The 27,211-nt window shown below is 40.4% G+C and overlaps 2 protein-coding genes across 10 annotated transcripts in view; one reads left to right on the top strand and one right to left on the bottom strand.

Moving 5' to 3' along the window:
• The window catches only part of LOC127006160 (uncharacterized), a 42,512-nt gene extending 27,016 nt beyond the window's left edge, over nucleotides 1–15,496 (bottom strand). For both annotated transcript variants that reach the window (XM_050875698.1, XM_050875696.1), the window contains exon 1: nucleotides 15,197–15,496. Coding sequence is in view for 1 of the 2 variants with exons in the window: in XM_050875696.1 (XP_050731653.1) it covers nucleotides 15,197–15,339 (143 nt within the window). In the remaining variant the exon portion in view is untranslated. The remainder of the gene's footprint in view (nucleotides 1–15,196) is intronic.
• LOC127006163 (uncharacterized) lies at nucleotides 6,969–23,951 on the top strand. 8 transcript variants are annotated; one of them, XR_007759127.1, is made up of 5 exons: nucleotides 7,945–8,148; nucleotides 8,447–8,673; nucleotides 11,277–11,439; nucleotides 17,665–18,023; nucleotides 21,319–23,951. XR_007759127.1 is itself a non-coding variant. In XM_050875708.1 (4 exons), coding segments are annotated over exons 2-4 (771 nt in total). In that variant the 5' UTR covers nucleotides 6,969–7,254; nucleotides 11,277–11,438; the 3' UTR covers nucleotides 21,730–23,951. The 8 variants fall into 8 exon arrangements, 1 of the variants encoding a protein (XP_050731665.1); XM_050875708.1 differs by lacking the exons at nucleotides 7,945–8,148; nucleotides 8,447–8,673 and adding an exon at nucleotides 6,969–7,254; XR_007759125.1 differs by lacking the exons at nucleotides 7,945–8,148; nucleotides 8,447–8,673 and adding an exon at nucleotides 6,970–7,236.
• Nucleotides 23,952–27,211: the final 3,260 nt, after the last annotated feature.

The following is a 27,211-nucleotide window of genomic DNA, read 5'->3' as shown; positions in this document are numbered from 1 at the left end:
TAATAACTAAAAAAAAATGACAAATAAAGATACTAGCTTCCTTCTACTCATGATAAATCGTTTTATTAGCTGTAAACAATAGTAAGAAGCTGAAATTTAACAGGCAAAACGTAATGTGTGTGTGTGTGTGTATGTGTGTGTGTGTGTGTGTGTGTGTGTGTGTATATATATATATATATATATATATATATATATATATATATATATATATATATATATATATATATGTATATATATATATATATATATATATATATATATATATATATATATATATATATATATATATATATATATATATATATATATATATATATATATATATATATATATATATATATATATATATATATATTATTAAGTTTGTTTTTCTTTAATTTTTACTTATATTTTTATTAAAGCTTCAGTATTTGTTGTAATATAAAGGAGTATTTATGAGTTAGTGGTTGTGAATCATGTTTTTACACACAGCAGGCACGTGCTAGACTAAACACAGAGCAAGGCGCCACAATTTCCATGTATGAAAGTTAGTTATCATAAGCGTTCATTTGTCTTATCACAATCAAAAATAAAGTTCCTGAAGTAAAAGGAGAATCAGAGTCGTGTATGAGTGGCAGTTTTGATCTGTTCAGAATAGTAGAAAGTTGCACACAGCATGTCAGTCTGAGCGGGAACATCAGCCGGCGAGACCGAAAAATAAAAATAAATGAAGGAGCCAGCAGATACGATGCCAGCGTGAGGAGCGTCGCCCTATATGAAAGGAGAATGCACACACACTTGTACTTTCACTCTCAAAGGTTCCCTCCTCGGAGACCGGCGGTGAAAGTGAAAAATGTAAGCTAGTCGCGGTGTTATAACGTCACCGATAAATTATGCAGGAGGGAGAGGAAGAAAGGGAGAGAGAAAGTGTGAAATAGAGATAATGATAACTGATTTGATTTTGATGTTTCTATTAAAGAGTAAAGGGTGCAAATATAGCTAAAGTGCAAGCTGAGAGAGAGAGAGAGAGAGAGAGAGAGAGAGAGAGAGAGAGAGAGAGAGAGAGAGAGAGAGAGAGAGAGAGAGAGAGAGAGAGAGAGAGAGAGAGAGAGAGAGAGAGAGAGCAAACAATTAACTCTAACCAAGGGCGGAACAGAGAACAATGCCAACGAATGATGTGCGGAGGATGTTAATTGGAAGCCGGCCATTATGCTGCCGTTCAATAGTAATGGTTTGCAATGATGATGAATTTCGCCAATCGTTGCAGTAGCCGGTAATAATGATTGTCCCCACACTCGCCGACTGCTGTGCCGTGCCGAAACTTTTGTTGTAATTGCGTTTGTGACGTGTGATGTTCGATTAAAGTTTGTCGCTAATCCTTGTTCTTCTGATTTTAACCAAGTTCCAGTAAAGAGAAAAAGTGGAACCATTCTACTCCTTGTCCTTGAAGTACTGATTTTAATTTTTCGCTGATCCTTCTTCCTATAAACCTAAAAAACAGAGGAACCTATTTACCCCTTATTCTTGAAGTGAAAAGAAGTGTAATATTGTTTGTTGATAATTGTAATATTGTTTATGTGTAATGCTTGATTTTAGTTTGTCGCTAATCCTTGTTCTTCTGATTTTAACCAAGTTCCAGTAAAGAGAAAAAGTGGAACCATTCTACACCTTGTCCTTGAAGTATTGATTTTAATTTGTCGCTGATATTTATTCCTTTTGATTTCAACTTATTCTCTAAAACCTAAAAAACAGAGGAACCTTTTTACCCCTTATTCTTCAAGTGAAAAGAAGTGTAATATTGTTGGTTGGTAATCGTAATATTGTTTGTTAAGTGTAATGTTTGATTTTAATTTGTCGCTAATCCTTCTTCCTTTTGATTTCAACTTATTCCCTGTAAACCTAAGAAACAGAGGAACCTTTTTACCCCTTATTCTTCAAGTGAAAAGAAGTGTAATATTGTTGGTTACGTGTATTGGTCGATTTTAACTCGTCGGTGATCCTTGTTCTTTTAATTTCAACTTATTCCCTGTAAACCTAAAAGACAGAGGACCTTTCCACCCCATGTCCTTGGAGTGAAAAGTAGTGTGATATTGTTGACTGCGTGTATTGTTTGATATTAATTTGTCATTAATCCTTGTCGTTTTAATTTTCACTTATTCCCTGTAAAACCAAAAGACAGAGGACCTTTCTACCCCATGTCCTTGGAGTAAAAAGTAGTGTAATACTGTTGATTGCGTGTATTGTTTGATGCTAATTTGTCGGTAATCCTTGTCGTTTTAATTTTCACTTATTTCCTGTAAAACCAAAAGACAGAGGAACCTTTCTACCCCTTGTCCTGGAAGTAAAAAAAACTGTAATATTATCGGTTACGTGTGATGGTTGATTTTAATTTGTCGGTAATCCTGCTTCCTTTTGATTTTAACTTATTCCCTTTAAAAATATATATATAAACAGAGGAACCTTTAAAAAACAGACTCGCCTTTGATTTTGTCCTTGGCATGAAGCAGATGCCTTTCCAACTCTTGTCCTTGGGGTGAAAATGAGCCCCGGACGCTTACACAGCCTTGCCCTTGAAACACCACACGTAAAGATGGGGACATACAACATATACTATATATATATATATATAGCTGCGCGTGGCCTCGGTGCGCTATCTAGTCTTATTGGCCCTTGAACCTGCAGAATCCATCACCCCGGGACACAGGGCAAGTGTGACACCAGGGTTATCACAGTTCACCTTCCGTAGGTTTCCCTAGGTAACCCATTTATCGACCGGCCCTAAGGGGAGAATAAACAGCTAGGTGAACTCGGCGCCGACTACCTGGACCGGGATCGAACCTGGGCCTACTGATTCGTAGCTAGGCGTGCCAACCACTACACTACGAAGGAGCATAAACTTAGATATCATGCTAATCCATCTCCTCGTGGGCAAACACAGGATCTTTTTTTTTCTTTGTATGTAATACGAAACAGACGACTTTCTATCCACTGCCCTAGGATTCAAACTTCAAACTCTCCTGCGACCCGTGTCTGTCCAGGGTATCCATATTCGTCCTCACAGGAAAAAAAAATGGTTGAGGAAAGTTTGTCGTAAATATAGAAAACGGAATCTTCTTTTTTTACTTTGTCCTGGATAAGAAACGAACGTCTTTCTACCCATTGTCCTTGAATCCAAATACAGACTCTTTGACGTTGTTTTTGTATGTTTGTTGTGTATTTTAGGATATTTATCACCCTACCCCTCTGTCCCTTCATTTCTGTATTCTTTTATATTCTCTCGTCCTCTTTTTCTCTCATCGCACTCACATTCATTTTCTCGTTTTCGGCGTCTCAGGAGCTGCTGAACGGTTAGCTTGTCGTGTCCGCACTCCTCCCACTCTACCTGCTTCGTCTGCTAAAATAAGGATAGCGTGACGCGTGTCCTTGCAGGGTACTCGTCCTCATAGGAATAGAATAAAATGTTTGGTGAAAGTTTGTAAACGGCGTGAGCTTGTAAGGCGAGTGGGTAAGAACAACAAGTCGTCCGCTCCCTCCGTGGGCCCTCTCCTCCTCCTCCTCCTCCTCTTCCACATTCTCCTCCTCTTACTCCTCTTCCTGCTTTGCCTTTCACCCAGCCGGTCAGTTCGGGGGGGCGGGGGGTTGAAGGGTCATCAAATAGTGGTCAGTCATTGCACCAAAAAAATAACATCTGGATAGGGGCGTATTAATAGACATTTCGGCGCCCAAGTTCATATATTTGACAAGGCTTTCGTAAGAGTTTGGGGCATTTCCAGCAGTAGTTTTATGACCCTGGTGGTAGTTTGACCCTTCCTCTGTACCGTGAACCTAAAGAAACACATTTGACAAGGCTTTCGTAAGAGTTTTGGGCATTTCCAGTAGTTTTATGACCCTGGTGGTAGTTTGACCCTTCCTCTGTACCGTGAACCTAAAGAAACACTCATTAGAACCCGATTGATCTCCTCTTTGACCTTTAGAAATAGTTGATGTGAGAAGCGAAAGAGTCTTATAATACCGTCCTAATGATGGAAACTAAACTACTATAATTATAATCTCTTCTGCGTGATCCCAGCCATCCCCTCAGCATATTAATTAATTAAATTATGTAATGAAGGTATTTGCTGCCTCCCTAGTATAGCAATGGTTAGCTAACGGAATGGATTAGAATACAAATGAAATACTCATTAAGATAACAAAATACATGAACGGGAGTTACTACACATCTTCATGTTTTTTTTTTATTATTATATTGTATAGGCGTCGCACTGCTTTCCCGGTCTCCGTGTAGGTTCTTGAAACTCCCAGACTGACTGAATGCAACTTTAAACGTTTCTTAACTCTCCAGACATCAGGCAATCTGGTCGTTTTTGCAATTTTGTATAATTCTGTGATAAACTTTTATAATTACTTAATATTCTTGTGCCATCATCTGACACTACAAGATAATTACGTAATACGTGGATCAACAATTACAACAGACAAATGAGATAACTTATAACACATACCAAAATATGTCCTCTCCAAACTCAGCGGCAGAAGGCTCCTTCCAACTAGTATATATCAGCTCGACCAAAGGCACACTGGCATGACCCCTGGCTGCTGCAGAGTGTCTCACCTCTGCCATTGATTATAACAGTCAACAGTCAGAGGTTATAAGGCCACCTGACAAGATGCCTCACGTATTAAACAGAATTACTCAGATTTTATTGCTACAACGTCTTGCATACGAAACCAATGTATAATTCCTACCTACTATGATACAGGCTAAAGTTTGGTTATGGTAGTAATATAGGTAGAATGTAATAAACGAGATTACGTAAAATCGAGGTTGTTGCAGCGCTAATCGCAGTAACTGACTCAGGTCAAAGTGGACTGAGCTCATCTTCCCACTATCATTATCAGTGTCTTCCTTATCCCTCTCTCTCCAGTCCAGCCAGCCAGCAAGACTGTGCTTACCTACTGAAGACACAGCTTCACGGTTGTTTTGTACCGTAAGAACATGTGTTTCCCCGCTTTCTATACCAGGAGTGGGTTTTTTTTATTGGGGGGGGGGGGAGATGGGGATAGACATAATTACATTGATTTCAAAGGAATTTGCTCTCACATCATTAATTAAACACTTCGACGTGGCACCTTCCGTAACTGAGTGTTAAGGCTTTATTTAGATTCAAGACACTAAAGCGATGCACGAGACTCACTCACTCGGCTCCTGGCTACATCACTAATTGAATTTTGTTTTTCATCTGTTTTGGACTATTATGATCGAGCTACTACATTTCCCTCTGCTTCCCTAACCTTTACGTGTGGCTGTTTGTAGTAATAAGTTTAGTCATTTAAGCACCTAAAACGCAAATCAGCACTTTACTAATTTGCTAGAGTGAATATATTATTTACTGTTATCAAGATTAATTTTCTAGAGTACATACTTTATTTACTGTTATCGAGAATAATTTTCTAAAGTGCATATTTTATTTACTGTTATCAAGATTCGTGGCATCGTACTGTCTCTGGTCTAAATATACTCTTGTTGAGGATAAGCAAAGCAAGCTATATCACTCACGCCCGAGATTCACAATACCGTATTTTCGTGGGTCTAAAAATATTCTTGCTCAGTGAACTGTTTAACGTGACTGACTCATGGTGGCGCAAGGGGTCACAAGAGCCAGTGTTTTGCCGCCTTCCTGGGGAGAGCGAAGCAGCGAATGCATCATGTGACAGATAAAAAACGGTGCACATGACATTATGGCCGATGAGCAAGCAGTTGGGGCCTGGTTAGTGTTATTAATGTTTTTTAGTAAAGTTGCAAACTTGCAGTATGATGCGACATGTTTTTAGTTTCCACAGCCAGCTGCTACTCTTTCGGAATGTCACTTAATATCATCAAGTAATAAATCTAAGTCATTTTTTTGCGTCACTTTTACAGTAGTAACTAAATTGTGACACGTTAAACTGTTTTTTGTTCTCCACCTCTTTTACTGTCACTGTGATGTCCATCTGTAGCTACCATTTAAAAGTGCTGCGACATTCTGCACAAGTAGGAACGATGAAGTACCTTGGCGCCTTGGTTATCTGGGGAGGGGAGTGTATACAGGGTGGCACGTGGCACGGTGGACTGGTCTACGTACATTACACTTACACTGTTAACTGTCACTTAATCCTGTTCAATTGTACCCGGAGGTTACAGTTTACATGATGTGACACGCTGAACTGTTTTATATGGCACTATCCACAAGTGATATCACTAATTATGGTCCAACGTATCAATTAATAACACTGAGCAACTCCCTTCCCAATTTGCAGTAAAAGTGGACAGTGAATGGATAACAAATTATTTGAGGGAATAAATTAAGAAAAGAAGACAACGGAGGAGGCTCTCCATTCACTAGTGACAGACAGCTTCGTGCATCAGTTAACAATCACCGCAGTCTATTGAGTGGAACCCGCCGGAAGGGTGATCAAGTTGGGGGCACACGCTACCGTTCGTTGCACGTGGCCGCGATACGTGCATGCTCATCACCGTCTCATCAGCCCGTGAGCCAGTGGTGGGTATAAGCTAGCTCACCGTATAACAAGATCTAAGGTATATATAGGCAGGTGTGGGCACCGCTAACCGAAAAGTTAGCTTTGCTAACTGGTCATCCACTAAGTAAAAAGTTAGCTTCGCTTACGTTAAACCGCTAAACTGATAAAGAAATTAATGGAAGCAAACGCTAACCGCTACCTTTTTTGTGTATGGATGTAGCTTCGGTTTAGTATTTTGGCTCTAAAACTCTTACAACCAGACCTAGTGACCTGAAATTTCAATAAGTTGTAGCTTAGACAAAGCTTGAACGGTATAGCATGTCAAAATCAGATGATGATCAAATTGGGTGGCATGCGCTGGATGTTTCCTATTGACATGTGACTTCAAGTTGTAAAGGCTCGCCCTCTGTCCGTTAATAATGGGAACACGGCCTTCCAAGCCCTCAAGTGCACGCAAACCTTCCTGCAGAAGTCGGGGCAACTCGACAGGATCTAACCCCCACCACAACACCTGAACAGCTACCACTGACGGGGCTCTAGAGGCTGTGGCCTCACAGCCTCTAGAGCCCCATAAAACACCCAAAAAGAAGAAGAAGAAAAGAATGAAAGAAAAAGAGGAAAAATAATAGACCCAGACAATAGACACACATCAGGGAGTGCCGTTACAAAGGCGAACCTCCCGCCCGACGACTACTACTACTACTACTACTGCGCGGGCCCGCGGGGACATTGAAGAAGGTGTGTAAGCGGCGACTGGTGAGTGACTCGTGCTGTACCTGTACTTGTTGGTGTGGTGGCTCAAGTGTGAAGTTATGACGCAAGAATGAATTGTTGCAGCATGAACAGTAGAGGCAGGTGCAGGGCAGTGTGGTGGCGGGGCGCGGCTGGTCCTTGCCTGGCTCTTTCGGACACTGAGGGACACTCCTGTTTACATTGCCGCCAGTGTGTGTGTGTGCAGTGACCTCCTGTGCCCCAACTCTAAAAGGGCCGCTTTCACAGTCGTTTTGTTTGTTTTGATCGTTACCATGGCGCCGATCGACGCTATAGTCTCCCACGTGAAACTAGCCGATGGGGTAGTGGCGGCTGTAGAGGAAGCGAGAGGTGTTGAGAGTGTGTGGTAAGGTGCGGGGCTAGGCTAACCCCGCAGCCGCCACTACCCCATCGGCCAGTTTTAAGTGGAAATACTATAGCGGCGATAACAGCCATTGGTAACGATCAAAACAAACAAAATGACTGTGAAAGCGGCCCTAAGAGCCGATTTCACAGTCCAACACAGTGGCTTTGTAATCGCCCGAACCAAGCCTTTCAATCTTCTACACTCCTCAATGGTTGTGTTTTCGATGCAAGAACAGATGAGGCGCATCGTGCTAAAGTGGTCTGACCTGCCCGACCTTAGTTTTGAGTAATAAGCGGTCAAAGCTAATTACTGATTACTACCGAATAAAGGGGTGCAATGTATGGGGAAAATTTACGAAACCTTAGCCACCTCTGGCAAAGTTAGCCTGCGGTGGCGGCCGCCGCCAGAGGCGACACTTGTGAATTATTATCCCCTATTTTCAACAATAAATAGTCCCTGGATTGGATTCTTTCTCCTTTCCGGAAGTCACTTGTCACTGCACTGCATTCAGGGACCAAAAAGAAATCCATGATGTAAGTATTAACTTTGCCAGAGGTGGCTAAGGTTTCGTAAATATTATCCCAGTGTATTACTATTATACATCAAATTAAATGTTTAGGCTAGATCTTTCATGCCATTGAGTTTTTAATTTTTTATTTTATTTTTTATTTTAGATACTGTCAAATTTTTTATTTACTCCCTCCTCCTGCACTATTTTTTTCCCCATAAAATCATGGTTTTAGGTTCATTTTTAAAGAGTGTATGGAATAAGTGTTTTGTAAAAAAAATATGTTGCTGTGCCTAATTCCTGATTTTATACAAATTTTTTAGATCGAAAAAAGTCTTTCTCTCCCGATCGTTTGCACCACGTGTTGGACCAAAACAAGCCACTTTAGACCTTAGTACATCCCGCAGGATGTTCGCTTTTGCTTCTTCCGCCATCACTACAAGATAATTGAACCTCAGGACAACAGGTTCCCGCCTGTAACTCCAACCCGCCATTTTTTAGGGTTAGACCGCTTTCGCACGACATGCCCCAGATACACAAGAGATTTCCTGTGAGTTTCCTCCAAATTTTTTACTTGAAAATTAACACGAAACACCACCAGGATTTTTGAAGTCTTTGGTATTGGTTTGGAGGCTTACTAACCCATCACGGCAAACTGTGAAAGTAGCCCCATGTTAGGGCCTGGGGGAACACCAGAGGCTCCAGACTGAAGGGAATGGTACCCCGCTGTGGGATGGCAGAGTAATTAGGTGTAGGCAGTCCAGCACCCCTTAAAGTCAGGCTCACTGTTCCTAATTTAGTCATAGAGAAAGCACCAGCTACACCACTACACTTGAGGAACTATATTATAATTTTATTCAGTTACTATCCAGGAGGAGTTGGCGTGCTTTTTCAAGCACACGGGCCATCTGGCACATGTCAGTTATGCCTCAGTGTGTTGAGGTTAATCAGTTCAGTCATGTTAACCATATTTACTAACTGGAATAATAACATGTATAAATGGAAGTGCGGTCAGTCACACATAGCCCATTGCTTCCTTTAAATTTATCACATCACCCCCTGACCCCATTAGGAGGTTAGTTTTAATTTTATGTTAGCTTTGACTTATTTTGATGCTTGATTGTAACCTGTATTGTCATGCATAGTTGTGGCATATCACGGCAGTGACAGGCGGAAACTGGCAACTTGGATCAAAACCAATTGGAGTAAACCACAATTTGACCCTAATATTCTGTAAATACCAGGAGAGCAATCCACAGAGTCAGTTGAGTTGTCAGCATTTCTCAATTTTTACTGTTCCTTATAAGAAAGAGTCTGGGGAACTCCAAGGAGGGACTCCCCCCCCCTCCCCCCTTGACTAGGAGTTTAGGTTAGATTCAGTTTTGAAAATTTATGGAGTTTTATTTTTTGAAGGAAAAGACTAATCTTTGAAAATATCAATTTCCTACATTATGTTTCCCAATATATGTCTTCCCTTTAAAATCTATGCTAGAAAAGAACTTCTGAATGCAATAAATGTTCACTGGTATTTGATGAATAATTACCTGAATTAATTTAGGAAATGCATCACTCGTACAATACTGGATTGTACATTGCATTGGGAGATGGTCTGTGGGCTGTGGCTATAAGAGTTTTAGTCTCCATCACTCAAGAATGTTATTATTCTAGAATTACACCCATCTCTCTGCAAAGGACATGTTTGTGCTCTGAGGTGCATGCTCTGAAACTTGTTATTCCTGCCAGGAAGGGCAGCTTGACTAGGAATAATGAGGCTTGACTTCTTAAAAGGACGTAAAATTACTGTGTTACGAGGCTGACGTGGTGTTGAGATGAGGTGATAAATACACCTTTCACTTTTAACTTTTTGGAGAGTTTCATGCAGCTGGTGATCATTTCACAATCCCTAATAAGTGGTTAGAATAGTTGCATTATTTTGAATAATCTACAATAGCTGATGAAACTTTTTTCCAGCAAGTTTTGATGGTTGTTGTTCAGTAGGGTAAAGTGCTGTTATGAGGAAGCAATAAGTACTCCTTAACAATCATGTCTTGGTGAGTTTCATGCTCGAGGAATCCATGTGAGGCGTGGGGGTAAACAGTTAAGTTTAATTCAATAATAATCTACAAAAGTGAGTAAGTTTACACTGTGAGGAGGAGATATGGTCTGCAGGGGGATGATGTTTAGCCTGTAGGTTACAATAAGAGATTAGCTTGAATATTTGGTAAGCTAGAAGGATAAAATTATATTTTTCTGGCTGTTTTTGGTGCACTTCTTCATTACTCTCTCTTCACTATCATGGTGCACTTGTCAATGAATAGGGTGAAGTGATAATGAATTCTGGATACTAGTCATTTGTGACCAAAACCTTTAGCAGACGAATTAAAAACACCTCAAATCATACCCTAAAAGTATAGTTTCATCCACTAAAATGAGACTGACAAAATTCTGGAAATTTACCACAAAAACCCGTGTTGCCACAGGCTCCCAAGCTTGCTAGGGGAAGAGGGGCTGCATGTAGTGTTTATGCCTCATAATTTTTCCAGTGAATAAACAAAGATGTGTCGTGAAGGTTCCTAAAATGCAATTGGATAATATGGCAGTTATTTCCTAGGAAATTATGTCTAATTCCTTAACTTATTGTTTTGCACATGGGTGAAAGCAATTGCCAGCATACCCTAAAATTGACTTCAGTACCCCAGATTATGAAACACTGGTCAAGAGGAAGACAGTTTCATTGAGAATGGCAATGCCATTTTGGAATTTTCTCTGACAATTTTGTATCACTGTGACAAATGAACTGCTAACCCCACATTGCCTGATATAGTGTTGGAATACCCAACTGGAATCTGTTATATTTTATTATATTCATAAGAGGATATGGAAATAAGAGAATGCTTAAAATTTCATGAGAAATAACTGAAAATATTTTCTTTGTTTTCCGAAGAAACATTGTTAACAATGAGAACACTAGTGATTAGTTTATCCTCATGTCTCATATTTGCATCAGTTTTCCTAAATTCTGGTCGAGAAATCAAATTAATTGATTTATAGATAGGAAGTTATGAGGAAAATAGAACTGATAATGCAATAACTAGTCTATAAAATGTAAAATACTGTGTCAAAGGGAACTAATGAGAAGCATTGCTTTCCCAGTGCCAGAAAAAAGGATCTGATGACCTAGTGCAAAACAGAATTTGACGTCAGTGGAAGAAAGGGTCACTTGCCTTGTTTTGGGGTCCTCTTGAGAGGCAGAAGAACAGTGCACCACCACTATTAGTGATAATAGAATAAGAATTCTGCAGGAGTCCAAAGCTCAGTAAGTATTGGTGGAGAACAACAGTGTGGATGTTGGTATTTTAGTTTCTTCATTTACTTATGTATTCATAATACAATTAGCACTGTGAATATTGAGACAAAAATTTTTACATCTAAATTGTGGATAATTATTTAATACAATGAAATTTCTGGTTTTGACTAATCATTACACATGTCCACTCAGCAGAGCCAGGATTTAGAATTCCATGTGATATTGATGGCTGTAGTCACTGGTACCAATCTGTGAAGTGTTTGTTCAGACATAGGTACTCATTCCCATAATGCATTATTTCATAACTGCCATCTTGATAGATTTAGGGATACATTTAAAAGCTTTCATAATTCACAGTTTGATTCAGAGATTAGCACATTTGCAAAGTGAAGTTGATGATGACTGAAAAAATGTTAGCTGATAAGGGAAATGAATGTGCTTTATCACAACAAAATATTAACACACCATATGGGCTTTATACATTGCACCATACTCATCCACCTGGAGAACTGTTTAGGAGGTATTTGCTCCAGTGAACTTAGTTCTTTTTATTATTTTGGGATTTCGGAATACAGGTTATTCCTTGGAGCCAGCTGAGTGCCAAATGTATGCGAGCCCATTATATCTACCTCATGAACAGCAGAAGACAACATGAAATGTTTTGTCTCCTGAATATCTCACTCCTGGCTGTACTTTTCTTTCTAGCATCTCTAATATAATTTAATTTCATGTTAGATGGGTATTATAACTGAAGGTGTTGCTATTTCAATTTCTGGTCTTAAGTGCATTGCCATTGCCACGGAGATGCATGTGGAGGGCCTCAAGCAACAAGATAGCCTATATAGTCTATTGGACCCATGAAATAGTCACAATATTATTAACACTGAGAGTGGAGAAGCTGCTCCTCTCTGCTTTGATAGATTTTATCAGTCAAATATCAGTGCAAAATCTTTTGGCTCTGCAGCACAATGAAATTATAAGTAAAGTAAAAAGTCGGGGAGGCGGTGGCTGAGTCGTCAGAGTAACGGCTCCGTGTTCAGGAGGATGTGAGTTCAATCCCCGACCGGTGCCACCAAGCTGGGATTTTTCAGCCACCGCCGAGTGGCTTAAAACTACCCACATGCTGTCCAGAAGACCACCTATCAACCCGGCCTCTAGATTCTAGGATCAAAGATGAGCTCTGGGAGGGCAGCATGAGCCAATGCAAGGTGGCGCCACTATAAACACTCGCCTGCGCCAGAACGGGCTGGGCCGACCATCAGGACCCACCGGAAAGAAGCCTTGGACAGACCATCAGGATCCACCGGGAAGAAGCCTACTGGCGCAATGGGCCGCAATGTAAAAAAAAAAAAAAAAAAAAAAAAAAGTAAACTTCAAGATGATGGAATAGATCTTAAAACATTTACTGATTTTATGAATAGATACTACATCACATGCAGGTGCCTTATATCATGCTTTAAAATCAGTACGTAAATTTGATGCATATGTAAAAACTCATTTCAACTCAATATAGCCTCGAGATTTTACAAAAGGAAGAAGACGAAAGCTGAACACCATCAACATGCCAATATATTCCTATTATAGGAACACTGAAAGATCTTTGTCATGAATATGTCTATAATGAAGTGGTTAATGGTCATAAAAGTAAAGACACCATTCTAAGGGATCTGTGTGATGGAGTGATTGCAAATGATTATCTTTTTAGTACAGCTCCCATGCCTCTACAACTGATGCTCTAAAGTTAATACAAAGTGGGAGCATCTTATATGATTTGGAAATTTACCACCAAAGTACAGAACTCAGTTAAAGTTTATTAACTAAGTTTTCATTTTTATTTATAAAATTTGTTCTTAAGTAGTATAACTTTAGTGAAATCATTTAGCCACTTCTGTAAGATTTGAGGATTCTGGAAAATTTGGGATTTTTAGTTTCTCGTTGAGATGGGACCCACTGACTGAGGGTAGTCATGCAACAAGAGACTATGGAAAGTTCAATAACTGCAGAGTATGTCGGTTATGCATGATGACAAAGTCTCAACTACATAATAACCCCTGTCAAACAAACAAAAACTAGATGCAATGAGTAAGTTAACATTGTTCTTTAAGATCAAAGCCTAAGAACCATATACGGAGTGAAAAGTAATTCAGTACTAAACACTTAAAAATACTTTGCTGTTGTATCTGGGTTGCCTCTTGATATAGCACATGATTTATGCAATTGAGTATTTTGTGGTCTCCAGTGTGTTCAGCCGGACCCCCCCCCCCACACACACACACACACTCTCTCTCTCTCTCTCTCTCTCTCTCTCTCTCTCTCTCTCTCTCTCTCTCTCTCTCTCTCTCTCTCTCTCTCTCACACACACACACACACACACACCGCTCCGTAGCTCGGTGGTTCAATGCTCTGTGCAGGGTCAAAGGTCCTTTGGCCCTGGCTTTGTGCTGCCATACTTCGCGGCCTGACAGGCGTAGGTTGGAGCCCCGCTCAGGCTGGAATTTTTTCGCTGATAAGGAGCGGTTACTGCCCCCCTTTTGAGCAAGCGGTATGGGGAGTGTGATGTGTGGAGGTCCCGATAGTAGCTACCCAGAGATCGACTATAATGAATGCTCTTGTCCGGAGGGTACTTGCTGGTGATTGCGAGTCCAATTCGTGGTCAGGCCGTGGCAAATTGAAATTACACACACACACACACACCTGTGTGGTGTCGTCAGACATCCCCGTATCGTGAAACATCCCATCCTGAATACATACATGAATTTCGACACGGTACCGTGTCTTTTGTCGACTGCTTGTCGGGATCTGTCCCACCCAAGTTTATTTATATTATTATAAAAGCAAATGATGACGTATATATGTATATAACTAGGATATCAACACTCACTCTTCTTCTTGTGACCTGTTCCGCTCTGTATCGCTTTTAAGGTCCTCCTTGGTACTTTTTTACACTTAAATACTTCACTTAGTTACTCTGTGATAATAAAGATTGGGTTCCGCGAGGCGAAGTTAAGGATGGGGTGTCTCACGATACGGGTTGGCAGACGACACCACACCGGGCCTGAAGAAGTTCGATCCCTGCTCAGGCACGAGATTTTTCCATTGGCAGAGGAGCGGTTACTGCCCCCCCCCATTGTGCAAGGGGGATGGGGTGTGTGGTGTGTGAAGGTCCCAGCAGTACCCAGAGATCGACTATAATGAACATGCTCGGGTCGGGAGGTATACTTGCTGGCGATGACGATCTCAGTTCGTGATCTGGCCGTGGGTGAATTACACAGTATTCCTTTTGCTGGCGGATTTGGGGAAAGTGACCCGAGGTCGGAAGGCAACGTTGGCCAGTTTCGTGGAATTTGTACGAAATCATTGTTTTTATCGCCCTCCAAAACGCCTTATTAGATGATTAGATATATAGGGTGTTTAGAATTATTTTAGAAGTAGTTAATTGCTGACATATGAGAGAAAGTGATGTGTGTTGGGTTTGATGCGGCAGGGAGGGGAATACCCGCGAGAGCTAGCACCCCAACTCTCTTGACATAATGGAACCACTTTAGTTAGCCCTAAACTGTCTATGTTACTCAGGGTGACTAACTTTGGCACTCATCCTAGACACCACGGTGGGCCAAAATAAAGTTAACCAGCATGACTTATAGCTTTGGATAAACAGCTACTGCTTTTTATATTTCCATACATTCATAATGTTTCCTGAAGAGAACAATGACCGTGTTCCGAATGACCGACCTGTGTTTTCACAACGTAAACTTATGAATCTTACCTTAGATCCATCTTCCACTCTGTGTTGTTGCTCGGCTGGCCTTGCTTCCTCGGTGACGACTGATAAGTCGCCCTCAAGCACATCTCTCGTTCGTCTGTACTTTCTTTACACTCCTCGCGTTCAACTAGCAAAGACACAACCATGAATGTTCCAGGGCAGGATTTGCTTATGTTATTACCCGGTCCTTCCCCCACATGCAGCGTGGATTCCGCGACTAGTGACAGGAAAGAGCATGATAGTTTCCTTCTCACCGGATGCTTTCATGCTCTGAGTCATGTAGCCATGGATGTAGGATGTGGGAAGACCCGCCGCGTTCGATACTAGAGTGGGTTATTGAAGGTGGCTGACCAAGGCATGTCTGGCAACTCATATGTCCGGCAGTGGGATGTTTACCTGGACAGTGACATTTTTTTCCATTTTAAGTAAGGCAGTGCAAGTGATTTCAATGCTTCTGTGTCATTCATGTGGGCAGGCAGCAAGTACTCTGAGATGTAGAAAGTTGGTGTGATATAAACATGACTGCTTTCCATTACATTTCTAAATATACACCAGCGCAGTCACCTACAAGAGGGGTTCTCAAAGCGGGAAACGCGGACGCCCAGGGGTGCGCAACAGGAATTTTGTTCGTCACCTAAAGTCGCTCTCTCTCGGACCATGACATGCAAGAACCAAGTTGATGTACCATTTATTTCTATTTTATCTTTTTTCAATTCATATAATGAGTTCAGAAAGCGTGACCACCACCGAAAAGAACATTAAAGTTTGAAACCACTCCTCTACAATTCTACTCTGAACACATAAAGAAACTTGAAATTGTGAGCATTCGCTATAGTTGCTCGTGGCCTCGGTGCTCATCTCCGTTTCATTGTCTTGTGCTTGTGGTGGGCAAGAAACCGTCTACGGCACAGGCCAGGGTTGACATCCGGGTTACTATATTTTACCTTTCGTTTCCCCGAGCCCGAATGGGAAGAACAGCTGGGTGGGCTCTCTTAGTGCCAGGCAGGTGTTCGGACCCCGGCCTGCGGATTCCCAAGTATAGGCGTGCTGGCCACTGCATGGAGGCGCTTTAAACGAAAATGTGTTTGTAATCTTGATTGAATGCTAAATCTTATATTGCTAACGACAATTAAGTGATGTCAACTCTGGTCAGTAAGCAGTTGCCACTTACAACATCCACCACATCATTAAAGCTTCTTGATGGGAACATGTCAGGTGAGGTGGTTTCCTACCGCCATCCACATATCACAGCTTAGTTGAACCAACACAACGTCTGTTTTATCACGTTTTCTTAATGTTATCACAATGCCTCCAGCGGGCAATGCTGGACGGTCAAGTAATGCACCTGTCCTGCGATGGCGTTCAGTGTGTGTCTTGTTGGTCCTCTGCTGCGTGTCACGTTCTGTACACGTCGTCGTGACCCCTGGGCTTTCCCGATTAAAGTCCCGCCACCCAGATACAGGCCGGAAGGAAGTGTTCTTGTCAGCGGGGTTGCCAGTAATTTTGATAGCAATTTACCAGAACAAACCAGGAAACGTGCGAAAAGAGAATGAATTGTACCATATGTTTTCTTTTCATTTTTGTGGATTACGTTTTTTTTTCTCAAAACTATTCGTTTCGCCTAATGCTCTAGGAAACCAGGGTTAAGAGAAGACAGGGTTAGTCCGCTTCCGATTGAAAAGTAGCTCGCCCCGCGCATGACGTATACTGGGACCCAGTGGCTGGGGTCAGAAGGGAGAAGCCAGGTCTCTCTCTCTCTCTCTCTCTCTCTCTCTCTCTCTCTCTCTCTCTCTCTCATATCCACTGCTGAAGCTAGCGAATACAAGTAGCTGCAGCAACAACAACACAAATAATAACAATAACAAAAAGAACTGGAACGACTAGAGAGCAACCATAAAAATAAAAAATCGCATCCAACAAAAATAACGATGCCAACTAACAGAACAGCATCGCAAACACCAGCGATAAATGCACTAACAGCAATAGCAACGACAACCCTCAATTACAATAAAGAAACGCAAAATACGACACAAAAATTAAAAATAAAAATTCCACCAATATTTTAGTTTGATTTGCTCCAAGTGCGTAAATCTAACCACATACACGCACGTGAGTCCATCTCGTGATCAGGCTGTGGTGGTGAATTACACACACACACACACACAAAAAAATGCATTAAAGTCTCTATTATCATGACTGATGTGCTATAACTCTTTTCAAGAAAGATTTTCATACTTCAAGCAGAACCCATAAACCTTCGTGTTTCGTGGATGGTAAACTAATGATGGTAGTAGTGATGATTCATAAGAAAATAGTAAAAGTAATTGTCTATATAAAAGCATTAGTGTTAATTTCACAGTGACGTTCATTATGAAATTGACAATGATTCTTTTATATAGACAGTTCTTTCTTAATCAGCTGTATGTATGCATCGCCGTGTGTATAGCCAATACAATCTATTTCCATTCCAGTGCTACGTGTCGAATTGGAAAGGACCATGTGGCCGACTGAGAAAACCCTGGAGCTAATTGAGTTACTTCACTCTGCACCGGCATTATGGAATACAGCTACTGCAGATTATAGAAATAAACAGAAGAAGGGGAAAATTCTGAAGGATATTGCTGATAAACTTTCTATAGACATCGGGAAAGCAGAAAAGAAGATCAAGTCCCTCAGAGTGCAGTTCAGGAGGGAGCATTTGAAACTGACATCATCGCTAAAAAGTGAAGTTCCCCAGAAGTGTGCATGGTTTGGTTACGAGCCCCTGCAGTTTTTGCTGCAGGTCCAAGAGCCCAGAAGGAAACGGGGTATAGACTCGCCACAGAGAGAGGTAAGCAGATGTATAAACTTAAACAACTCATCCTTGCTACCTTATTAATATTTTTTATTATTATTATTATTATTATTATTATTATTATTATTATTATTATTATTATTATTTTATTAATCTTATTGTTATTGTAATTTTTATTACTGTAATAAGAACACTATGCTATTAAAGTAGGTAATTAAGTATGCCATTTATGTATGCCTTTTAATCTAATAGACTTAAAACACACTTAAAGGCTAGGATTAAAACAATGACACGACCAAAAAATTGATATACAGGTAATTTCTTTTGCTGCGGCCCACCCATAATCATCTCGGGCTGAGATAAACTGTTCTCTAAATTCCCTCCTTATATCCTGTGCATCATCAGGGCTCCTCTGCACTACACTTTACCATTAATATTTTCTGCTCTCCACATTCAGCATCCACATCAAACAAATACCTGGTGATCAATAAGCATTAATTGGTTCTACATTCATTTGCAGAAATTTATACAAATAAATGCATTCACCACACTCATGTGTATGTTGCTATATATCCCTTTGTAGAGCAATGGTTAGCATACCTAGCTATGAATCCACAGGCCTGGGTTTGAATCCCAGCCTGGACAGTTGATGTGTTGCCCACCCACCTGTTGATCCTTCCGTTTGGTATGGTCAATAAATAGATACCTTGGGAAACCTGGGTAAGGTAAACTGTGGTAACCAAATGTACCGGGCCTGTGTTTGGTTAATGGATCCTCTCCTACCACAGGCTCAAAGGGCCAAAGAGACGGAGATGAGCTCCGCCGCAACCTGAGTCTGTAATGTATGCTCCCAACTTTCCTTTTAACAGGAGGCGTATGCCAGGGGCGCATTACTTCACTCTCCCACCACCTCCACTCTCAACGGTCCATCTGAGTGAACACCCACACACTTACCCTCCTTATGCTAAGCCACTCTTGACTGGCTCAGTCAACTTGCTCCATCCATGAGTTACATGGGCATCCCTTTGGTTTCTTCCACTCAGGGTGGTCTCACACAGAAACAACCCTATAAGCATATTTGATGTCAGGGATGGGCGTACCACGTGCCCATATACTCAGAGTTAGTGTTCATGGCTTAAGCCTTGATTCAGTTTTATGAAGTAGTTGCTGGTTTGGCAAGAAGTCATTACAGCAATACCTTATGACACTACAAAGGTACCAGGTACCAAAGGCATTGACATACATCTCCAAGTCACAATTCAATGTCCATGTCTCACAACCATGCCAGGCCAATCAGTTGAATGACTTCCTGGAAAGACTCACCACTGTTAGGTACTATACTGCTAAGGTATGTGAAACTTTTGGTGACCTCACTGTCCTTACTACATGCATGAACAGATTGAATTGTGTCATCCAGCAAGCCCTAAATGACTGGACCGTGATTTTGGCCCAGGATACCTTCAGTCCTAGTAGCTTTAACTCCTCATGTACCACTTCAAGGGCCCTCACCAGGACCCACCGATTTGCGAGGAGCACAGCATCATCAGCAAAAAACAAGGTCAGTGACCTTGTGACCTTGATGTTGCCAACAGATGCTCCGCAACAACATTGATCAACAACTTTGTCTAATACCCAGTCCATGCAAGTGTTGAAAAGTGAAGGATCAAGGACTCACTCCTGCCTCACTCCTGAATTAACAGGGAAGAAGCTGGAAATGCCTCCCCAACACTTCACAGCACTCTCAGTTTCAGAGTAAAGGCTAGTCATCGGGTGAACAATCCTAGCAAGTATCCCATGGATCCACATATTGTTTCTTTAAAAAACATGACAGCGAAGGGATGTGGGTATCCATGGGCGTGGTCACCCGGTGCTGATGTCGCAGAGGATGGTGGTCCCAGAATCGCTCAGAGGAACATCCTTCCAGTGTTGGGCTGTGAGCGATATTCTCTCTGCTGTCGTCTTGGGGTCCCGTTGCTGCTCCGTGGCAAGGAGGTTGTAGTCAAATCCCAGTTGAATCGCGTCAATCTCAACTCTGGAGAGGGCGTCAGTTACAGGGTTCTTCCTGCCTGGCAGGTGTCTGAAGGTGCAGTTAAACTCAGAGGTAGCTGAGAGGTGTCGGCACTGTCATGGGGACCAGGCCGTCCGTCTGTCTAGTAAAGGCGTGAACCAAGGGTATGTGGTCGGTCTGGATGGTGAAAGTTGCACCCTCCAGGAAGTGGCAGAAATGCTGGACAGCTTGGTGGACGGCGAGAAGTTCTCTGTCAGAGGCGGAGTAGTTCCTTTCAGCCTTAAGTTTGCAGCTGAGGAAGCTCAAAGGGCATAGTTGTCCATGAGTGAATTGTTCCAAACCAGAGCCAATGGTGATATTGCTGGCATCTGTGGTGACGATGAGAGGCTTCCTGGGAACTGGAAAAGCAAGGAGGGCTTTTGCGGCGAGGGCGTCTTTTGCTTTCTGGAAAGCATCTGCTTGAGAGGGGCTCCATGTTAAGTCCTTGGGTTTGCCTGCTAGTGCTGCGTATAGTGGCGTCTTGGAAGCAATCCTGGGCAAGAAGTGGTGGTAATTATTGACCATTCCCATGAATTCCTGGAGGGCCTTGACTGTGGTGGGTGTGGGGAATCCTTGGGTGGTGGTCACCTTGTCTGGTAGGGGTGAAATGCGTGCAGGAGTGAGATGGTGCCCTAAGAAGTCCACCTCTCTGGCGCCATTAAAAAGCAAATGTTGCCTATGTGGCAACGTTACTTCAGTTGTTCTGCTGTCAATCCCAGCAAGATGCAACTGCATGATTCCCTCCCCTCTCTCTCCATGGACCCTGGTGATGGCGACAGCTGTTGTGTGGAATTTTTAAGATTTTCCTAAACCAAACTTATATGAAAAACGTTTCCCTACACATAATAACATATTCTTTCACCTCCAATGTTATAACAAAGCATGGGATATATATATATATATATATATATATATATATATATACATATATATATATATATATATATATATATATATATATATATATATATATATATATATATATATATATATATATATATATATATATATATATATATATATATATATATATATATATATATATATGTGTATATGTGTATATATATTCATATATATGTATATGTGTGTATATATATATATATATATATATATATATATATATATATATATATATATATATATAATATATATATGTGTGTGTGTGTGTGTGTGTGTGTGTCAAAGAAGGGCAACATAATTATATGTAGGCAGTAATGGCCTTGACTTTTCCCTCCACACAAAAAAAACAAATTCCTCCTTCATCACAGTTTCTTTTATTTTCAGGTTGCTGAAGTTGATCTTAAACAAGGAACTAACCCTGCCATTCAGGTTACTGAACTGGAGTTTGAAGAAGAAACTGACACTATTATTGAAGGTCCTCAAGATGATACACTTCACACAACTTCCCGTCTTTGTCATTCTTCGTCAAATAAAAGAACTGCTAATAATGTGGACGAAGCCTTTCAGCTGATGAAGACTTTTACAGAACATATCACTAAACGGGACGAGTATCAAGTGTTTGGAGAAAATGTTGCCCATAAATTAAGAAACTGTGAAAAAAGTAAGCATGAGGTGGCATTAGCACAATATAAGATTAATGAAATTATTTTCAAGTTAGAAGTGGGAGAGTTTGGGGAGGTTGTGAGACAAATACAAAAAGAGGGCACAATATCACAAAATGGAAGCTCATCCTAGCTTCGCTAAAGGCCTCACTGATGAAGCAGTGCATCCACTTTCAAGGATATTTCCTTGTTTTAAATAAATTTTGGTGTGATAAATATCCAAGAAAGTGTGTGATCTAATCATTTTTAGGAAATCCATTATAAAGGTGATGATTTATAATACTTAAAATAATTTCCCATAACATATTACACTGATGTCAGTGTACATCAATGTTAGGGTCAGAGGTTCGTTGTTCACTTACCAGGAAGTTATCAGAAGCATTGGAATATTGCGGAAGTATGAAAAATCTTGTATACTTTACGTTCTTGGGTCTTAAGATTTATGGATTAAGTGTTATGAAATGTATAAAGAACACTTAATTATTATTTTGATGAAGTTATACCATTCAGAAACAAGAATAAGTATTCATGCTGGTTGGCCTACTTTATTTATAAAGAAAAAGTAATATAAATGTTAGTCACAATGTTATTGTTCAAACGCCGCCACATATTCACGAATGTTCGTATCACTAGCTCGTCTATAGTTATATAGTCCATGGAGTGCCACAAATTGACGCCGACCTTTGTCCACAAGAAACAAGCCATCTAGTTTCATCAACAGCTGTTCTACACCATCCTCTTGTTTCAAAACATCCGGGTCCAATTCCAACGAGGCAACTCTCGCTCTTCCCGTAAGTGACAGATGTATTGCTAATGCTTGTTTTTTCTTTGGGAGATCAGTTAACTCACACCAAATTCCAATGTCTCTTTTCCATGTTTCATACACCGATTCGTCATCCAGTTTGGGGGCCCACTTGTAAGACGCCATTATGCCCCCGGAACTACGCTCTGCTACTAGTGTTCACTCACTGGTGCATGTAAAGAGATGAAAGGTTCCAGCTGCGCTGAGCCAAACAGTTCGGCTCTGCTCCACTGGCCCCATCAACAAATGACGTCATCATGGACCAGTGAAGCAACCACTGAAGCAACAACACTCCTAATTGCCAATGAAGCACCAACAATTGTGACAGATTATGATATCTTTCAATCATTACATATAATATTTGATATTCAGCATTATCTTATTTTTGTATTTTACCAGCAATCCCCTACCGGATGCAGGACTCACTTTGAAAATGAAAAAATGTAAAACCATAGATTTTTATTATACAGTTTTTCCTGTCAACTCACAATCTATCTGCTACATCTTACAGTCAATGAGAAAATATAATATGTGATTTGTAATAAATTTTGAAAACGACAGTAAAAATAAAGAAAAAAAAGTGCTAGGTTTTATGGGAGAGGGGCAGGTAGAGAAGGCTTGAAAGTGCTCCGAATAGCCTTACTAGAGTCAAAACATCCCCAGTGATGGTCCATTGCCCTTAAACCTTATAAGCCATGGGTGTGTGTGGCCCATGCTGTCAAATTTAGAGTACAATATGCTTCATAAAAGTAGAAAACATTAAAAATCTGTGAAAATTTTTCCACCTGCCTCATACCTGGCTACAACTCCACAGGCCTGGGTTTAAATCCCGGCATGGGCAGTCAGTGTGCAGCTCATCCTGCTGTTCATTCTCCCTTTCGGGCTGATCAGTAAATGGGTGCCAGGGGAAACCTGGGGAAGGTAAAGTGTGGTAATCCCAGATTTCACATTGCTCTGTATTTCAGGTTAATTTGTTCTTACATACCACAGTGTCAAAGGGCCAACGGTTCAGAGATGAGCACTGCAATCACACACAGCTATAGCACATGCACCCACCTTTACCTTTACCACCTGTTCCCAGTTTTCACACAGCTTCCTGGGGCTCCCTATATTTTTTCTGTCTTGAAAAAAAACAAGGGTTCTGATGAACAGTTAATAAAAGCATATGAAAGAAAAATACTGAGGGGAAAGGGACAATGGATAGCAGCAGCAGGGATGTCTGATTCATACTCAAGGGCACCGTTACTAGAAAATGGGTTGTTAAGAACAGTAATAAAAGCAAATGAGAAGAAAATACTAACAAGGAGAGTAGCACTGGGTAGCAGCAGCAGGGACATCCAACTCATCACCGTTGCCAACAACGGTTGGTTTGAATAAATGTGTGAGAAACCATTGCTACTTCAATCTTTGGTTTAGATAAGATAATAAGCATGCTAAATATGTAAAAAAAAGTACATTAATGACTGAAACATCACAATTTGTCACAACTTCTTTAATTATAAGGAATAATATCCATATGACAATTATAAATAAATAAAATACTTATTTTCTCATATTTAGTACTTCTTTAGTGGTTTGAAACATTTTCTATATTATTATAACATGAAATATTACTGAAATTCGGTTGTGGAATCACAGTGCTGAAGCTGACTCAAAACATTGCTCATCTGAGTAGACATGCGCCTCTCACACACCTCATCAATTTGCCTTCATGCCAGCTTGCTCTACCCACAGCAGCAGGGATGGTAATAGAGATTTTTGTCGGAAAACATTGCATAAGAGGCTAGATAAAGAGCACCCCCAAAGAATGGGAATTATTGCTCTAAAAATAATTTCAAGGAATTCGCCTGTAGTTCATCTTTTGTGACTTATTCATACAAACAAAGGAAAGTAGGGTTCATTGGGTGCTATCAGAAGTACCATGAAAACAGTGATTTCTAAAACCGCGAGAAAAGTGTACAAACCTAGCTTGGTGGCTTTAGTACTCAACCAAGCCTCCTTATCTCTATTTGATCCGTTCACTGTCCATGCATCTCATCAATGAACACTATACTATGGAACTGACATTTGACGCAGCCTTGTCATTAAGCCGCGAATTTTGAAAAATCAACCGCTTTGTAGCGAATCTCCATAACTCCCTTATTTCTGGGGCTTCATAATTTTTTTGGGGGGTATCAATCGACGGCAAAATGAAAGGGCTATATTTTTTTAATTAGCGACCGGGCTCGAAAACCGACTCAAAAGGGTAAAAAATCGAATAAATTCGCAAAAAACGACTGAAAAAAAACTTAAGTTTCCAAGCTTGAAACCCGCTCATTTTTTGAGAATTTCAAAAAAATTATTTAACAAATGATTTAGTCCTGCCAATGTGCTTTCCAATATATTAAGGTGCATAACATTTCCCTACTCCCAGTAGTTTCGTCGCTAGAGCTCGAAACGTAAACCCTGTCGAGAGCGATTTTGACGAACTCGAGACACTTTGCCGTTTTTGTGTAGTGTGGCATTGCTATTGCCTCTAGAAGGCTGTAATTTGGCATGTAGCCCCTCTTGGCAATGTAGTTTGACCAACTCGAAGGATTTTTTGATAGCTCGATTCCAAGTTCGTCGTCGAGCCGTCACAAAATAGCCTGTTTTTCGGCCTTTTTGCCGCGATTTGGACACGTCCTAGTTTTTTGCTTTTACCTTTTTTTTTATTTATTAATGCTTTCCAATTTTTTTCTGATCATTAATCTGTATTAAAAGAGCTTTCATTTGCCACCAAGCACGCCTTCCTAGCTTCAGTAGTTTTCGCTCGAGCTCGACCAGAAGTCGTGACGAACATTCGCTGAATCTGACTCATTTCACGCGCCGCGACGAAAAACTTCCTGACGCCACAGAAATTAATATATCTGCATAAAAAAAAATCATATATGAACACTTCAAGATGTTGACTATCTTGTATTAAAGCCATTTTAAGATATCCTCCCTTGGAGTATATCCCCAACGAAATACCAATATATATATATATATATATATATATATATATATATATATATATATATATATATATATATATATATATATATATATATATATATATATATATATATATATATATATAAAGTTATTATTTTTATATATCATTTCACTATATAAATCAACCAATATTAAGCGCCTTATTATACCTGTTATTTATTTATTTATTTATTTTTTTACACTTGATCCTTTGTTGGGAATTTCGCTAGAGTCCAGGTTGATAGGCAAACATCAAATCAGCATGTGGGTAGTTTTAGGCCACTTTGCAATGACAAGATTATCATGTTATAGGAGTGAGCGGGACTTGAAGCCAGGTCCTCCAGGACACTGCTACTGCACGCTGACTACTTATCAACCACCGCCTATCCAGACTGAATTTGGTATTTGGTATTTTATATGACTGCCAGATCTGTTCCACTCATCAACCACTTTACTGGTAAGCCAATTCTTGCCTACTAATGTATAACACTAATAATAAACGACAAAACACCAACAGACAAAATACGTGCGGAACTACGAGTAATCTTATCTTGCGGTAACCTTGTCTAATCTCTCCACCACCGCCACCACCAACACCGCCGCCACAGCAGTCACACTGGTGGAGGTGCTCAGTTTGTGTTCCTCCGAAAGGAAAGAAGAGAAATAGAAAGAGGTTTGCAGAACTGAGCGGAATATTCCTTCGTCTTTCAACAGTAAAGGAAAATAGAAAAGACGTGATTATCTGTTTCCTATAACTTCGTCTTGCATATGCGTACAGTTATTAGTGAAGAAAATGAGAAAATACTACTTCGTTTCTTATTTATGTTGGCCTCCCTTAATTAAGCGTGCCCTGTGCGATGTGAAGAAGTCTTACGGTAATATAATAAATAATAACTAGGAGAACTGTTAGACTATGTATATTATAAGTTTGTTGTTTGCCTACTCCGATTGTTGTAAACAGATAGAAAAAGAATAGCTACTACTTAATTATTCATCGAAGATCCGCCTTTCCATGCTCAGAGGTGATTGAAAAAGAAGCTGAATAATGTTGTCGCGTGCAGTTGAGTACCTACTCCGGAAAGTGAAGAAAAGAAATATAATATATGTATCTTAAGTTAGTTTTTTTGTGTGTGTGTAAGGAAACCAGTTTATCTAATTATTTTCAGATTTGTCGGAATATTTTGACTTACATTATCACCTGTGGAAAGTTGTTCTGCCATGGCGAAGGCAGTCAAGGTAAGAAGCTGTAGAATAATTTATTTTAGTATTACGTATAACCGTCGTCAAAAACAGGGTTAAGAGAATTCTCTTAATCCTGGTCAAAAAAGTGAATTTATCGTAAGAGATAGGAATGTTATTCTTGTATAGGTATACGCTGTGAATGTGATTCTCTCTCTCTCTCTCTCTCTCTCTCTCTCTCTCTCTCTCTCTCTCTCTCTCTCTCTCTCTCTCTCTCTCTCTCTCTCTCCTGACCATCTTTTTTCATAGTTTAGGCAGTGTTGCTAGTGTGGTCTGTTTCAGTAGGCAAGATTCCACATCACAGGCAGCGCCACACTCGCCCATCAAGAGAAGTGTCAAGAAGGGTCGATCAGTTTAAATCTTCTTCCTCGTTTGATTTTGCTGTTTTGTTTAATAGCCTATTATTGGCAGCCTCGTGTTGATAGGAAGCATACCAGTACCGTATCACTGGCATGCATCAAACATTATTATTCATTTAATGCATCGAGTCATCTCTGAGCGAGATTTTCTTCAGAAATCAACTTAGTTCTGCGAATTTTTTTTTAATTTTTTTTATTTTTTTTTTATACCTAATCGGAGT

The sequence above is a fragment of the Eriocheir sinensis genome, chromosome 32 (assembly GCF_024679095.1).
Source record: "Eriocheir sinensis breed Jianghai 21 chromosome 32, ASM2467909v1, whole genome shotgun sequence".
NCBI classification, from domain to species: domain Eukaryota; kingdom Metazoa; phylum Arthropoda; class Malacostraca; order Decapoda; family Varunidae; genus Eriocheir; species Eriocheir sinensis.
This window is presented reverse-complemented; position numbering and strand designations above follow the sequence as displayed.

Coding starts and splice junctions, on each gene's coding strand:
- LOC127006163 (XM_050875708.1), top strand. Junction 18,024..21,318: donor TAGACTCGCCACAGAGAGAG/GTAAGCAGATGT, acceptor TTTTATTTTCAG/GTTGCTGAAGTTGATCTTAA.